The 17,089-nt window shown below is 36.0% G+C and overlaps 1 protein-coding gene across 1 annotated transcript; it reads right to left on the bottom strand.

The window, feature by feature from the left end:
- Positions 1–2,740: 2,740 nt before the first annotated feature.
- On the bottom strand, positions 2,741–8,192 carry LOC148676425 (uncharacterized). Its single transcript, XM_088644413.1, has 5 exons — positions 8,157–8,192; positions 7,432–7,774; positions 5,956–6,099; positions 4,744–4,802; positions 2,741–4,358 (listed from the first exon to the last, which is right to left on the bottom strand). Exons 1-5 carry the CDS (start codon positions 8,190–8,192, stop codon positions 4,170–4,172), a joined length of 771 nt encoding a protein of 256 aa, XP_088500539.1. The 3' UTR covers positions 2,741–4,169.
- Between the last annotated feature and the right edge of the window lie 8,897 nt (positions 8,193–17,089).

The following is a 17,089-nucleotide window of genomic DNA, read 5'->3' as shown; positions in this document are numbered from 1 at the left end:
ACAAGTCTGCGTTGCTTCAGGTTTAGTGTGTCTAATAGTAAGCAGTTATGATAAGGCCCTTTTGTGTCTAACATTGTGTAATTTTAACAGGGCCTGGGTGCAATGTTTTAACGGGGTGACCACAACTCTTAACAGATCTGCTTAAGGGGGGAACAGTAGAAGGACAAGATTGTCTTGGTTCCAGCAGCAAAAGCCGCCTGTAATAATTTGAAACAAGCTCTCTTACAGGTCCTGAGACTGGGGTTTCCTCAGATGGATCAACGATTCCTTTGTATGTAAGTGTGGAAAATGGGTTCTGGGCAGCTGTGCTGATGCAGGAGCATGGAGGTAGGCACTATTATACCATTAGATGCTGTAGCCAAAAGGTGGGGGACCGTGAAAATTTTAAGACAATTTAATACTGTTTACTGATGGGTCCTCTCTGCTGCATGAGGGAGAACAGAGAACAGGCTGAGCCGTTAAACAGAATTCGAGGTGCTAACGATCAGAAAAATGCCCGTCCACTGCCTCAGCGCAGCAAGCCAGTTTAGAGCTCTGATGGAAGATTGTAAAAAGAAAGATGTTAAAGGGTTACTATATATGTATATAATGTATGTATTTGTTGTATGTAGGCCACAATTCTGGATGGCTATGGAGAAATAGGATTCTCTAACAACGGCAGGGACTGCAGTTAAGGATACTGGGTTTGTCTCTGAACTGATTTGTAGTTTTGCAGCTTCTGACTGAAGTAGCTGAAGTAAGGTGTAAATAACACAATAAATAAAGAATTCCAGTAACTCAAGGTAACAACAGTGCAGATGCAGATGCCAGGCGAGCGGCGCTGGGAGAGCAGGACCCTGAGACTCCTGTGAAACCTCTATTGGGGAAAAGGGAGAATTCAGGTTGAGGCCTTTAATAGATGTGGTTAGAAAAAATGTGAAAAGAATGTGGGGTTGTATGATGATGGGGTGTGGGCTGGTGGATACCCAGGTGTATGACAAAGATAATCCCATGGTACGGACTGCCCTGCCCCTAGATACTGATCTAGGGGCATACTACACTGGGAAGGTGTGCCAGGCTGTAATCGCCTCACTAGGGGTGAGGTGGAAGTTACATTACCCCCTCACCCACAGTCTAAAAGACCAACAAAGGAAATATCAACCAAAGGAACACCGTGGGTAGATGCTCTACCTGCGGTCCTGTGCAGTTTGTGGGCTGGAGCAAACGGAACTGTGAGACTGATCCCATTTGAGATCATTACGGGCAGCCAAAGAAACTCCCTGTAGACCAGGTTTGGCTAACGGACTGTTGAATTCACTAACTCTCTATTAGAGCATTGTAGGTTTGTTAACTGAAGCGGTGCACAGGGCTCGTGAATAGGTGCTGGACGATTGGGAACCTCCAGTAGAGTGGAGACACGACCGGATACCTGGCGAGTGGGTGTAGGTGAAGAAGAGATACTCTGCCAGACGTTGCAATCCTGCTGGGAGGGAATATCAAGTGCCACTAACTACTGACTGTGCCATCTGAGTGACAGGATGAGATCGCTGGTCCCATGCATCGCACCGAGCCACGGCACCAGAGATTAAGTGAACAGAAAGAAGGATATTGTTACCATTTCTGTGTCTGATGCTTCCTAAGGTGGACCAGCAGTGTGCTTGTTAGGCCTGAAAAGCATTACTGGGGATATGGTATCAATACATTCCAGGTGTTGGCATATGTATCAGCAAAAAAAAAATGATAATCAGAGTTGGTTCAATATTGCTATTCCAAGATCCTGACGATAGATCTCCACATGGCTGAGGTCTGCGTTTGGGTCCTGGGGTGGAACTTTATTACAGTGTTTATTTGTAGGAATAGTATTGCTTATATGTATGATTGTAACCATCACGTCCACAAAAACATGTATCACATCTTGCTATAACCGTGGAACGCACAATGTCATGGCAATGCATGCCTGTTCACCTAGAAAGGAAAGATCTGCCCTGACATTTTTTGTGTAAAAAAATAGGCTGCACTGACGTATGCCATATTTTATAAGGGGGGAATGAAGAAAGATGTGAAGACGGGTTTAAATTATATCCTTTTCTGTATGAGGTTTAGACTTCTAAACAACAAGCTGGATTTTATGGCAGGAAAGGGGGTTAACTGATAAGGATTCCAGATGCGAGCTAAGAACCCCCTGGGGACATAATCTTAAACTGACCATTTGGCCAGGGTCTCTTAACTGGCCAAATACCATTACCCCCCTCTTTACCATAAGACCGAGTGACGTCAGAAGCGGAAAGAAAATACTATATAAACTAAAAGTTTGTACCGGCACATTGAACAATATTTCAGTTTTGTTGTTTCTTGCGGGAAATAAGACTTGGGCTTTATTGTTCCTTGCATGCAATAAACTCATCTGTTTAACTTCATCTCAGGATCCAGAACCTTATTTTTTCTGTTACAACAGTTTGTTAAAAGGACACCTTTCACATTGGCCAGCAATTGGATTCAGACCATTGAATTGTCATGAGCATTTAGCCATACAATACACAAAGTTACAATTATTAACATAGCTACAAATGGGGGGTAATGAAGATGGTGAAAATCAGGAAATAGACTGAGCAGTTTAGTCAATAAGTCAAACAATTTTTCATAACCCCCAACTTATAAGTGATTTCTCTAGAATGTACCCACGCAGTTGGTATAATTTTAGGCATGTAAATTCTTTATTCTCTGGCACAGCTTTGGTGAAAATGGTAACAATCCAGACACATATGGTTAAACAAATATTCATTAATGACAAACAATATATACACACAACAAAACATACACTCTACAAGTTACTGTAAATACAGTATGTACAAACAAGGCATTTCAGAGGCCTAACATCCTAATCACCCAGAACACCCCTAGATTTCTACTAAGTATTAAGCTGTTTTTTTTTAAATAAATGCAATATAACCTGCAGTTAAATCACTGTCTGCAAACCCAGATGCAAAAAATTGAAGCCTATCTCCCTATTCTAGAAATGCACCCAGAAGCAGGAAAGATGTTTGTAATCATTGTATCTTTTACATAGGAAACCCAAGTTGAAACCTAGTACACAGTTCCCATTGTTGATATCTAACTTAGAAACTACCTTAATGCCTATCTCTATTGTCTTTCTCCCAATCTTAGTTTTGCCAAAAGTGTCAAACACCAGAGGGCGGTGAAGACAGAAGAGTCATAGGACACCTGTTGGCTGAGTAATTGGTAGGACACCAGACAGGATCATGACCAAGGGGCCAGTATCAGAAGCAGTAGGAGATAAAAGAGAAATATTTAAGGCTCTGTAGCTCCATTTTCTATTATTTTTCACTTTTCCTGACTGCATGAAGGGAAGGAGGGTGAAGATTCAGGAATAGATAATCCTGGAGGCAGCTGCAGGGCGGAGGTTTGAAGAATGAGACTGAGAAGACCAGATGTTGCAGGAGCTGCAGCAGAATTCTATGCAGTACGTAGTTATTAGAAATGATGGTATACTAAAGTATTTCAGGTGGGTAGCTGCGTCAGCATGCTAAAGTATTTTCCTAATATCTACAATAATTATAAGATATTACATTTTGATAAGATAGATAAGATAAGATAAGCAAATAAAGATGGTAAGTGCAGATTAGCTTAGTTGAAAGAAAATAACTAGTAATTCAACACCAAAATATTTGTTTCTTTTGCTCCTCAAGATACATTTATATTAAGAACATTGCATTTTAAAGAATATTAGATATTTCTAAAACAAAATACACATTATAAAATGTTGAAAAACAATATCAATGTAACTACATAATTATTCTATGCATTATGCTTTTTAAGTCAAATTGTAACAGTACTGTTTTTAAGAGGCATAGTTTCAGCTACAGTTCTATTTAAAGATATTATTAATGTTCACAATATTTTCTTCTTTCACATTTTAACAATATTCACCAGTTAACAGCAGAAAACAAATCTATCAAAGACAATGCATTTATAAAACCTGACCGTTCCTATCATAGTACATCTCAAGTAGAGGTTATTTACTGGTAAAAAACATAGAAAAAAGAGCATCACTGTCTTGAAATGTTCCATAACTGCCCATTACCTAACTCGACATCAGCTTTTGCTTCATTTACAGTATCAAGCACAATGGCACTGGAAGTGTACTCACTTGTGAATCAGCTACTTCAGCTTCATTCAGCCCAGTTCCATTTTACTATTATGATTATTAACTTTTGAATGAAAAAATAATAACATTCAGTCCCACTGTTGATATCTGACTTCAGCATAAACTGCCTTATGTCTCTTGACTTCCTCCCCAACTTAGCTTTTCCATTAGTGAATTTCAAGGCAGAATAATTCAACATGTCTGCAACTTCATCCTGAAAAAAAAGGTATTTTATAAATATTTTTATAAATATTTCTATTTAATGATCTACAGTATTTCGTTACCCACCTCTATAATTGTATTTTTAAGTATAATGTTTTTTTTTTATTTCAAGACACAAAACATAAGGGGAGAATATACGTATTAAAAAGATCAAACCAACTTTTTTATAAATCTTTCACTGTTTCTAAAACAAATCTTAAATATTACCATGTCATTTTATCACATTCAGATATGTTATAATTTCAAATGGATTACTAAATTCACAAATATTACTGGAAGTACTGGAAGATAATCCACTTAAACATAGTACTAACTATACTACTGTTAAACTTATTTCAACTTCATGTATTTAAAGTTGCTAATATTTAATATCATACCTGTTCACATGACACGTTTGCGGTGGTGTCATTGTTGGGATTTAGCTGAGCAATGTTTCCTGAGAAGAAGATACTCTTGTAATAAAATAATTGATTATTTCCTTTCTCATCTAATCACATCACAAAATATGTTTAAATAGGTGTTCTTGCACAAATTAAAGAAGGATTAATCGTTTAAAAAATAACATAACTGCTCCGTAAAGTATAATACAATTGCATTGTATTTTCTGTAAAAAATATTGTTTTGGTTTTAAATGGAAGTCCTTAAGTTCGAGAGGAATAATGACAGACAAAGACAATTTCACCCAGCTGTTCTAAATCACTGTCATTAACAACTTTCACTAGATATACATCTCTTACATACAGTACACCTCTTCTCACATTTTCCACCTTTGCAGCTGTCCTTAGTTAATTAATCCCTCTCTCTGACTGGGGTTCCAAACCTCCTCATCCTACGTCCAGGAAGCTACCTTTTAACCAAGCAGGTTAAGCCAAAACATATTATACTTAAATACTGAAACATTCATAAAGGAACTGATTTTTTGTTGTTATTCCTTTTGAAATTTCAGTAACCTCACTAATGCTAAAATACAAAATGTTATGGCCCATTCTCTACTAATTGCATTTCTCGCAGATGTTAGCGAGGAATGAGAACTATCAAATTCATAATTGAAAATGAAAACTCAAATCCTCCATTTTACTTTTTTGAAGTGCTATTAAATAATCACATTAAGCTCCCCTCTACCTCACATCTGCTTTTCTTTTGCATGCTTCTTTCAACACATCTCTACCTTAGCAGCAGGCACTTCATTAATATTACTCTACATTGGGCCCTAAATTTCTCATTCTATGGTGAGGTCTTCAGAACTCAGCCAAAACCCTAATGCCTAACTTTTTCAAAACATTTTCACCATATTTTCTGATTGTCTGTCATTACTCTTTCTGAATTGCTTATTATTATCATTCAAAACAAGTAGGCAATTTTAAATATCAAGATGGTGATGATGTTGTTAGTAATCAATGATTGTGAGTTTATTATTAGTGCTGATTGTGACGATCATCAGATTGTGTGATATTTACAGACAATATTTATACAGGTATTGTATGAATATCGTATATGAGCATATTAGGAAACCTTTCTGTGGATATAACTAGCAACACAATTATTTTTATATGTTGTTGCAATGATGATAAGGCTGTAAAATCCCAGACCTGCACAGTGTTCACATTTCCTCTTCCATCTTCCACAGACAAGAACAATGATCACAATCACACACAGAGCAATAGACACCAGCATGCCAAGAACAAGGGGATCCAGAATACAGACAGATGGAGAAGTAGCAGCAATACTGGATTCTAAAAAAAATAAAAATAATTTAATTTCATATATATATATATTAACATAAAATTTTGAAATACTATTTTAAATGCAGATTTTACACATTACACACAGACATTGAGAATTTTCTAAAATACTACATGTTGATTTTTTCTTCAACCATGCACACAGAACTACAGTATTTCTATCTAGAGTTTAGACCTAAAGCCACCTTCATTCCATTTAGTAATATTTTAATGAAATACTGAAATGTCAGACAACAAAAACTTAAAGATGCTTTGTTAGTATTACATCCCTCTTAGAAAAAATAATAAATGTGATAAGATACAACTACAAAGGATAAAGAGTACTATATTATATCAGCTAACACATTCACACTCTTATTTCTGTATTAATATCCTGCTACTAACGAGCATAGAAAATTATATAGAAATAACTACATTAAAGTACTAAAAAGGTAACACATTATGATCTTTTCTTTCATATTAAAAATAGTACCAAACATTCAAAATAAAATGTTAAGATATTAATCATGTTCATTGCTCTTTAAAACATCCTTTTACATGGTGGAAAAGAGGCACGTTTTGGATTTCCCTTATTGAAAATTCTTAATACAGCTTGTATTAATACTCAATTATCTTAATATATTAGTAAATAAATTCCCTTAATTTTATTGCTGACTATATACTGTATATGATGGAGCAAGCTGAGGTTTAAAGCCTCTTCCTTCTCTGAAGTACATTGGACAAACCTGTCTTAATTGACTGATTGGAGTGAATGGAATTCCAACGGAAGACAAAGGAATAACTGATTGGCCCTGTGCTTAATTGGGACATTCCTTAGGAGTAGCAGCGATCACTGTAATAGTAAACAGGTGCAGAATGCAGGGAGCTGTGTCTAAGCTCCTGCAGTTCAGGAAGGGAAAGTGTCAATGGTCTGATTTGTGGAAAGTTTTGAACATAGGAGTGTTTAACTACTGTGCTTTAGTATCAACACCCAGCCAGCTGTCCTATGTCCAGTTCAAGTTTGAGAAGTTGGAAAGAGATCATGTGATATAATATAATATATCATATAATAATATGAGAATTCTCTGTAGTCTTTACAGTGTAGTAAAGTAGTGTTTATAGCTGGAAACTGCACCATTAGATGAGGTGTGTCAATAGGTCTCAGAAGAGATGTGGAACATGTAATGTATCTCCCAGACCTGTACTACTGATTCTTCATGGGCTAGGGTTAGAGATCATTTTACTACGCAATAAGCCGATACTAAGAAGGATGCTAAGATTTGAGCTGAGAGTCAGCAACATAAATGTCTTGAAAAATAGAAATAGTTTTTCATCAAAACTTACCTGTAATTTCCAGCAGTGTCCCATTTCCAAACAATATTCCACCACATGTAGCCACGGCACAGTAATAAGTCCCAGAATCAGAGTGGCTAAGGTTCTTCTTGGTGAGGGTATAGACACAGCTTTGTGTAGGAATCCCAGCCACAGAGCTCTTTTCACACTGATCACTCTTGCTTCCATTGGTGTTAATTATGTTTGGAAAGGATTCTCCTAAGACATTTCTGAACCAATGGATATCATGCTGCGCTGGACAGATGTCAGTGTATATTGTACACTGAAAAGTCACATTATCTCTTGGCTGGACTGGGATGGACACAAACTGTTGTACAACACTCCAGCTTATAGACTATATCTGAAGTAATAATAAGAAAGTTAACAGTGCAATCGATCCAATGAAAAAACATCCATCCATTTTCAAACTGCTTCTTCCAATTCAGGCTTGTGGTGGTGTCGAAAATTAACCCAGCAAGTAACAGGTGCTAAGGAGGATACACCCTGGATATTATTATATATAATATAACATATTATTTTCATTATATACATGGACATAACTCAGACTATGAAAAATATCTGCTAAATAACTGGGTACAATTGCAATATTAATTGTCAAAATTGAATAAATGATTGTTACACTCCCAATTGCTTTTATTTGTTCTAATGATATTTTGCTTGTTTTTTATATATATATAAATCTCTCTTGCTTTTCAGCATTTGTTTTGTCTGTTTACCCCTGCATTTGTCAATAGTTCATCTGCAAGAGACATTTTTTCTTAATCCTTAAAAGTACAATTTAATCCTGGTATTAGATATTAGATATCAAACTAATGAGATCTAATAATATAGAGAAAATATTCATTTGGCAAATATAATTTGGTGAGTTATTTGGTGAAGAAAATAATTGCTAAATTGTTTTGAGTTCTTGCTAAATTTAGAAGTGTTTGGCTGGACCTAAATTTGCAGCACTAGTGTCATTACAAAATCCACTTTGGTTTAAAATCACTGTCCTCAACAGTGTACTAGCACCTACATCATCAAACTGCAATCATACTAGGCAGATAGTACCTGAACAGTTTGAATTTTTTTTCATTTTTTTACAATTAGTAAATATTTTGCTCTTGTTAAATACAAACCATTTTTAAATTGATCATGTATTTTCAAAAAGGTTCCATTTCCAAAATGTACAAGGCTGTTTTTTATTGCAGCACAGTAATACGTTGCTGTATCTGAGGGCTGTGTGCTTGATATAGTGAGATGGAATCGCCCTTTAGCCTTCTCTGCCCTGAAGCATGGATTGTCTTTAAACTCATCACAAAGCTTGGTCAATTTTGATTGTGAAAGAGACATTGCTATGCATTGTGGCTTATGTACAGTGTGCTGCTTAAACCAAAACACATGAACAGTTTTCTCTTCTTGAAAGAAACAACGCAGGGTTACATTGTTCCCAGATTCTTTTGGCAGTAAGCCATGGGTTTGAGAAACTTCCTCACTCAGAGTTACATCTGAAATTAGAAAATTAAATAGGGATATTAGGGATGCAAGTCCAAAGATAAGGAATCAAAATTTATATAATGTAATATTCTGTATGCTCCTTGTTAGAATTTAGTATCTTCTGTCTCTAAAATGAAAACTGATGATGGAAAATATTTTTATACATGAAGAAAAAAATGAATTTGATGCTTATTAATATACATTTCAATAAACAAAATAATTTCACATATTCAACAATACTTGACAATGTACTATATATGTAAAGCATGTGATCTATCTTAATAAAGCAGGTTTTTACTTACACATTACATTGAAGAGCATGAGAGTCACACATAGTCCAATCATTTTCATAGTTGTTCTATGTTCACAACAGTTTGCCTTCTGAACAATGTAATGTTCAGTTCAGTGTAATGAACTGGAATAAAGGATCTCACTGCAAAATCAGTGTCAAGTAAGATAGAATATAGGTGGGGAAAACTGACTGAGTGATGTGATTGGCTAAAGAAAAAATCACACTAGGCTGTTTAGTAAGTGAGAGAACAAGCAACCACTTTTGAACGCATTAATAGTTTAAATTCAGTTTCAACCAAAATTTGCAGAAGCAGATGTAATAACCACACACAGTACACATTAGGACTCCGCACACAATGACAAGATGATGCTTGCAAGTTTAGAATTGGGCTGAATGCAGCTGATATTGATATATTGTGACATTGAAAATGTTTCTGGCTTGAATAAGGGTCTTTATATAATTGTTACTTACATTGCAGATGTACAGTGAAATTAGAAAGTGGATTATTTTTTAAAACAGAATAAAAAATAAAAAATAACCTAGTGCCAAATGCAACAAGTTAAAGTGTTTGTATAAGAATGTTATTCAATGCCATTAAGAACAATATATTGGAAAAAATACAGTGTTGCTCAAAACACTCCAACTTCCAATGATATCCTCTTTGGTTTGATTAAATATATAATCATGTTTTTGAAAGGAATAGTTTAATCAGAACTTGAATGCTCAAACTGAACAATTTTGAAGTTGAAAGAAATTAAGTGTCAAGAACTGCAGAGAACAAATTCTTGAGAGGGGTGGTGGAAGCTGCAAGAGAAACGTGTTATTTAGATAAAGGGCTGAGTAGGTGGAAGCAATGCGAAGTCAGGTCACATTCAAATGAGGCTACAAAAATAGATTTCTTGAAGTTCATTATAATGTTTCACAGTAAATAAATACAAGGATTAACTAAGAAATAAAATTGGCATAAATGTATACAGATGGAGTGCATGAAAGTTTAATAAATTCTGTCAAACTCTCAGCTTCATTAAAGGCAATTTCTTCCTGTAATGTATGTGTCCTTAAAATCTTGAATTATCTTGGAAAGTACAGACAGTAAAGGCCTATCTCGTGGAGCCAAAAAAGCGTGTGAAAAAGAATCTAACCACTATAGTTAGTCTCTCTAGTTTTGTCTATAGCTTAATAATAAAATAAAATATTTGATGCATTTCCACAAGGGAAAGGGTTACATTTTGAGAAGTCATGTACTCTTTGAAAAGTAGCAGATTGTGACAAACTTAAACAGCTTATTTTGCAAAAAAAATTAAAATCTGCCTGCCTGAGTGTATTGTAGCTAATTTCATCGAACAGATACATTGCTCTTATAAGCGTCTGTTTTAACAGATTAATTTGTGTTAACATATACAGATGCAGCCATTCAAAATGCGCGGGCGATACCGCATTATTTTCCGGTACGCTGTACGCAGTCTACCGCGAGTTACTGGTAAATACCGCGAGTTACCGGTAAATACCGCTAGTTACCGTAAATTCTCCTATAATACGGCAAGCAAAATAATAGTATCCGGAATTTCCGCAAGGTGGAGCTAATAAAGCTCAACCTCTCATGTTTGAGCTGTCGCCATCAAAGTCTTTAACGAAGATATTACTAATAGTATTAATAATGAATGACCTTGGACAAGCTGTAAGTGTAAACTCAAAGTATTGCCCTGGTCCATATTCTTTTTTTCATTGACACTCTTTGTAAAAGTAACACCACAGCATTTCGCAATCACGCATTTGTTTCCAATCATGCAAAGTACAGTAATTTTTGAGAATCGATTCACCATGCCTTTCACATGCTCTTAAAAGAGATTGATTTAGGAACATAAACATATTACCGTATGCAAACTGTACTGTATACAGTATGTATATGTATATTTAATGTCTTAACTGTTCCCGTTTAAGTATTGAATATTTATATGGAATTTTACCACTGAAGGGGAATCTTAGTGACTGAGCATAAAAAGAATAGGAGCATACTGCAATGCGTGTGAAGGCCATAAACAATATTAATTTTGAAACTTAAACATACAGTATATGGCTGGTCTCGGTACTTTAAAGAAAACATACACACCAGTATTCCATTTGTCCCTAAACATTTTAAGCATCGAAGTCTTTAACTAACGTGATACCGGAGTCAACAAGCATACTTTTAGAATTTGATTAAAAGGGAATATAATATGGAATCGCGTATCTCAAGAAATTAATAACGATATGATTATATTTGTGTACTGCGACAGGGCTTTATAGGGCTGTTTCGCCTCTTTCTTCATGCAACTTCCCTTGTAGCCCACTGGTCTACGTGCCCGATTACCAATTCATGGGTTGTGTGTTCAAATCCAGCTGGTGCTAGACTTTTCTTTTAACAAACATTTCTTCGAAAAAATAGAATAGCAATATTATGGACAATCAATTGACTTTTTTATTTCAAAATAACACAACATGATCTATTCTAAGTCATTTCTGATAACAATGAATAGTCACCTTCTTCCCTTCTGACAATGGTCCCTGCTTCTGCTTCCTGCTTCTATTGTGTGTGTGTGTAATAGAGTAAATTTTTATAGAGAAATGGAGGCTGGACAGTATGCGTTACAATATAAACATTTATATTGATTTAAATCGTGTTTTGATTTAAATTGCAAACGCATATTTAATTATATGTGTTTTTTAATCATAATCAGACTAATGCAACATAAATTGATACAGTATCTTTGTCTTCTAAGTATCTTAATAAACTTTCAGCATAGCTTTCTACCCGTTTAGATTTATTTTTCTTCGGATTTTGGGATCAAACGTGAAAGGATTAGATTGTAATCGTTTTTATTTTTCAAATACGTTTTAGAAAAGTGTAATCTATACCTAACCAGACTGTACACCTTCCTAAACCCCGCCCTGACCACTTTCACTCCTGTCCTGCTCTTCCCCACGCACCCCAGCTGGGTGCTCTTCGGCTTCTTCCTGGGACGAATGTATATTTTTATATTTACACCCAGCGCGGCACCTAGGGAGCGTCTGCATTCATAACTTAGTTTTTAAAATTAATCAAGCAATATGAAGCATCTCCTTAAATACATTGAGCACAGCTTTCTCACCACTTAAGATTACTTTTTGATACCATCCTTACACAAAGCAGAAACTTTCCAATGACATACAGTACAAGTGGAAAGATTACAGATTTTAATCGTCTTTAATTTTGTTACGTTATACGTTTTAGGAACGTTTCATCTAAACAAACACCACAAAACTATTCTCGATTGTGTTTCTGAATGTTATGTTACACCTACAGTAGTTCACTGCTTTAAATACATTGAATTAAGAAAGTTAGGTGTAGCACTTTAGATCTTTTTTTCTGAACCAGGGAAAATCTGATCATGTTTCTCTATAACAATAATAAAAAACTTTATTTTACATATCACCTTTAAAAGTGGCATCTCAAAGCAATACAGTAGATGGAAAAACAGTTAAAAGGGGCCAAAGTAAATACCAGACAAACGCAAATGCGTTTTTAATAAAATACTTTTATTCATTCAGCAGAGAGTGAGAGGGACATCCAGCAGAGAGAGACACACACACCGGTTTCCATTGACAAAAGTAATTGTTTTTTTTCAATTCCTCTTGTCAAACAGGAATGTTTTGTTTGTGGACACACTGTTAGACTAGAGGAAAAGAGCGCCTCCTTCTACGAAGCATTTGGTTGATCCGATCACGAATTATTTTCCAGTCGCACGAAGTAAGGGTTGAGAATCTCCGATTCACCATGCTACTAATGGTTTCCAGGAGATTGCAAGGCAAGGCACTTTTGCCTCTGGACCCTGTGGATTTATGCCATATTCACATGTATGGCTAGAATGTTCATTGTCTTCCAATGAAAGGCGTGTGCCTTTTGCCGAAGTCGGGAGACATTAGAGGCTTGCCACACCCGGACTGTTAAACCAATGCATTAGCACGTCAAAGCCCATTGAGGACCCGGGCGCAATAGTTGTTTTGTCCCTTGATTAACTGATCTGCATTAATTATGGAAATCGAGTTCCTGCTCTTTGCAGACGACCTGGTCCCGCTGTCGCCCACAGAACAGAGGCTGCACCAGAACCTGGCACTGCTGGAGCAGCACTGTCAGACCTGGGCGCCGACAGTCAATCTGGACAAGACCAGAGTTATGGTTTTCCAGAAAAAAAGCCAGACCTCAGGGAAACAGGTACAAATTCACACTTAACAACACATTAATACCTAACAACGGGAGGAGGGACAAATTAGGCCAGTACCCACTATTGTTAAACATACAGAAAAGAATATTAAAGTATTGAAGTATTGGCTTTAGTATTAGCCATACAGAACATTAAAGTGCCCCTTTTCCATTCAGCGGGTGCCTGAGCAGCTGTGTCCTATCTTCTGACAGTCGCCATTGTGAATGTCTGTAGAGTGTATCTTATTTTTAGTACTATATTTTTGTATTATATTCCCTATTAATCAAACTCTAAGAGTATGTATCCGCTTGTCCCCTCCTCCCGCCCCTCTCTGTGTACAGTAGGGCCTCCTGTCCAGCCAGAACATGTCCACAGACATTCACAACAGCGACATATCATAAAACGTTTGCACATATAGTTAAATTATTAGTTGTTTTTCAAGAAGTTAAAAAAAAACACTTGAATTACTTATCCAGTCTCTCGAAATAAAGTTATTTTTCAAGCAACTCAACAAACGTCGGGCAATGTGTTTTTTTTTAATCCAACATTGACAGCCACATCTTAAATCTTGGCAGTCAGCTCTCTTTTCTCTATTTGAATTGTGGCTTACACATCGCACGACTTTAAAAGCTAGAAAGACAGGTTTCGATTCACATTAGCTGGCGAGCCTTGTTAACAAAAAAACAGACAATACACAGGGAGGGGGAGGTCAAGCGAGAGAGAGAGTTTTTTACCCTCTGTCTAAAAACTCAAATAACCCGGGGCAGAGACTCTGGGGGGGATCATTGCGTGGTACAGAGCGGAGCTCAGTCAATTCTTATGGAATGTGTTTTCTTTCTTCTTTTTTCAGCATGGAATAAACCTGTTACTTGATTCATATGGATGCCCGGTTCCGCCGGGGATTCAAAACATTTTTTTTTTTAATCAGGTATCAAAGGGAATAGCTGTATTAATAATGTAACATGCCACTGTTTGTGCATGAACAAAGTTATACTGAGACTTCCTTAGATTCGCGATTTAAAAAAAAATAAAAATAAAATTGAATCCCCGGCGGAACACATTCCATAAGAATCAGCGCTTTTACAGTATATATCGCCTTTAAAGGTGGCTTCTCAAAACGCTTTACAGGATAAAAACAACAAGAACAGCAACAACAACAATATTGTATTTCATTGCACTTTGAAAACCAAGTAATAACTTAACTATATGTGCAAACGTTTCATATGTCGCTGTTGTGAATGTCTGTGGAGTGTATCTTATTTATCTTACGTCCTGGTTATCTCGCTCGCCCTCCCCCCTCTCTCCCTCAATTCAATTCAATTCAAGGTGTTTTATTAGCATGACAGATGGGTACAATCAGTGTTGGGCATTTACTTTGCTTTGAGATTCCACTTTTAAAGGTGATATATAAAATTTTAACTAAAATAAATAAATGAAATCGCTTTAACATGCTAATGCCTTGGTGTAACAGTCCAGGCATGGCAAGCTTCCAATGTCAACTTGACTCGATTGGAAGACAATGAACATATTCTAGCCCTAAATGAATTAATAGCAAACATGGTTTACATAAAAGACATTTTTCCAAGAAAGTTTATAATAATACGATCTATAGTTGAAATCTGAGCCTAAATATATAGAAAAAGCATTTTCAGAGAGCAATCACGCTGTGTTTATGTAGAAAAAGCGATTAGGTTTATGAGCAATCTAATTACCTATTCGCTTAAATGCTATATAAAATAAAGTTTATTTAAAGATGAATGATAAGTGTCGCAGTTTAAATAATTTTCATAGTAGGGCTTGGACAGATTGTGCATTTTTGCAATTTACGTTGCATTGTCCAATGTGCTGCTGTAATACAGTTTAGAATACAGTAAGTCTAAACTATATCAGCTTTATTTATGGGTTGCAATTTAGAAAAAGTCAAAAACCGCACTCAAAATGCAATTTAGAGCTTTCTGGCAAGAGGAGACACCCAAATTAATAATGTAACATGTCACTGTTTGTGCATGAACAAAGTTAAACTGAGACTTCCTTAGATACGCGATTTAAAAAAAAATAAAAATAAAATTGAATCCCCGGCGGAACACATTCCATAAGAATCAGCGCTTTTATACAGTATATCGCCTTTATACACATATATTTAAACACGCGTTTACGATTTAAATCAAAACTCGATTCAAATCAATATAAATGTTTTTTTTGTAACGCATAGGTGACTATTCATTGTTATTAAAAAGACTTAAATTCGATCATGTTGTGATATTTAGAAATATAAATTTGTTTTGTGCGAGTGAGGTTTTATTTAATCTCTGACCAAGGGAAACGTTTCATTTTTTCAAAGAAATGTTTGTTAAAAAATAAAGTCATAGTTACATGGGATTCAATCTTAGAGCGTGTGACATGGGAGTCAGGAACCTAACCCACAGCGCCACCGGCGCGGTCACATGCTGAGTGCTGAAAAAGCACTACAGAAACATTCTCGACAGACAATGTACAGATTTGATAAAGCTATAAAATAATGTCATTAGGCACAGAACAAGTTTACAGCACAGTACAATAATAAATGCTGACCATGACTTTAGAAGCATAAATTACCTTACACTCAATTTAAACACAAGCTGTCTTTAGCCCTCTAAGCTGGTTCATACAGAAATGTAGAGAACCAGGCTCAGAACACACAGCTTCATAAGCGAATACATATGCAGGACAACTGGAGAAGACGTTTTACAGTGGATGGATTTTTAGAAATATCCCATCAGTGACATCACTGAAGTCAACTCCTAGGTAACTGTCGTGTGGATAGTTTCACAAGAATCAGACAAAGGTTTAAGCATCGCTTGTTCTAGATAAAACTGCAAAAAAAAACAACAACCCATAATGTACTTCTTGATGGCTCTGTTTGCCCAAATCATATATTCACAATATATTCAATTCCATATGAATATTCAATACTACAACGGGCACAGTAAAGACGTTTACTGTAAATCTTTCTACGACTGACCAACAGACCACGAGTGCCCCTGTCGGTCAAACAATCACGTACCGTGGTACCCCGCGTCATCTTGCGTCAAAATGCGCGACGCCGTAGCCAATTACCTCCGTGTCTGTACCGCGCACTTTGAATGGCTGCATCTGTAGGAATTTACGACACTGCACCGTTTTGACTGGTAACACCTTTATCAGCCTGTCTGGGAGGTGGGGCTGAAGTTATTATCTCACTTCCTTAATTTGATATCTGATATGTCCTCTGTACCAATATGGGTTTAAGAGATTGTGAATGTAAAGTGAATATTTAACATAATGTGATACATAATTTAATAAAAATGTCACCGTGTATGTATTAATTTCATTTAATTATAAGAGAATGATTTTATTTATTTCAGATTTTAATTCCTGAAATATATTAGACATAGTGACTTTAAAATCATCGTATTAAAAACACAAGATGAAAACCAGGAATTACTTAGCTAAAGCTGCATCAGTGACTATTAAGAATGTATATTAGTGGAGAATGGAAATAAAAGCCCACACGCAGTTTCCATTCCCCCTACTACAAGGATATAATGCACTGGCTGGCACAAAACAATTTCTCCAGTGCTACATCAGAAAAGTTAAGATGAAATAGGATTTTTCACAAATTAAAGAGAGGTTGAATCCAGTA

The sequence above is a fragment of the Lepisosteus platostomus genome, chromosome 2, assembly GCF_059453375.1.
Source record: "Lepisosteus platostomus isolate fLepPlt1 chromosome 2, fLepPlt1.hap1, whole genome shotgun sequence".
In the NCBI taxonomy this organism is placed as follows: domain Eukaryota; kingdom Metazoa; phylum Chordata; class Actinopteri; order Semionotiformes; family Lepisosteidae; genus Lepisosteus; species Lepisosteus platostomus.
The sequence above is the reverse complement of the archived record's forward strand: the minus strand, read 5'-3'. Positions and strand labels throughout refer to the sequence as shown.

What these genes read in the sequence shown, in the direction of transcription:
- LOC148676425 (XM_088644413.1), bottom strand. Translation starts at nt 8,192, where the DNA reads ATGTCTCTTGCAGATGAACTATTGACAAATGCAGGG. An exon ending in AACTATTGACAAATGCAGGG is followed by an intron (nt 7,775 to 8,156) that starts GTAAACAGACAA and finishes CTTCAGATATAG; the next exon opens with TCTATAAGCTGGAGTGTTGT. An exon ending in CAAACGTGTCATGTGAACAG is followed by an intron (nt 4,359 to 4,743) that starts GTATGATATTAA and finishes CTTTTTTTTCAG; the next exon opens with GATGAAGTTGCAGACATGTT.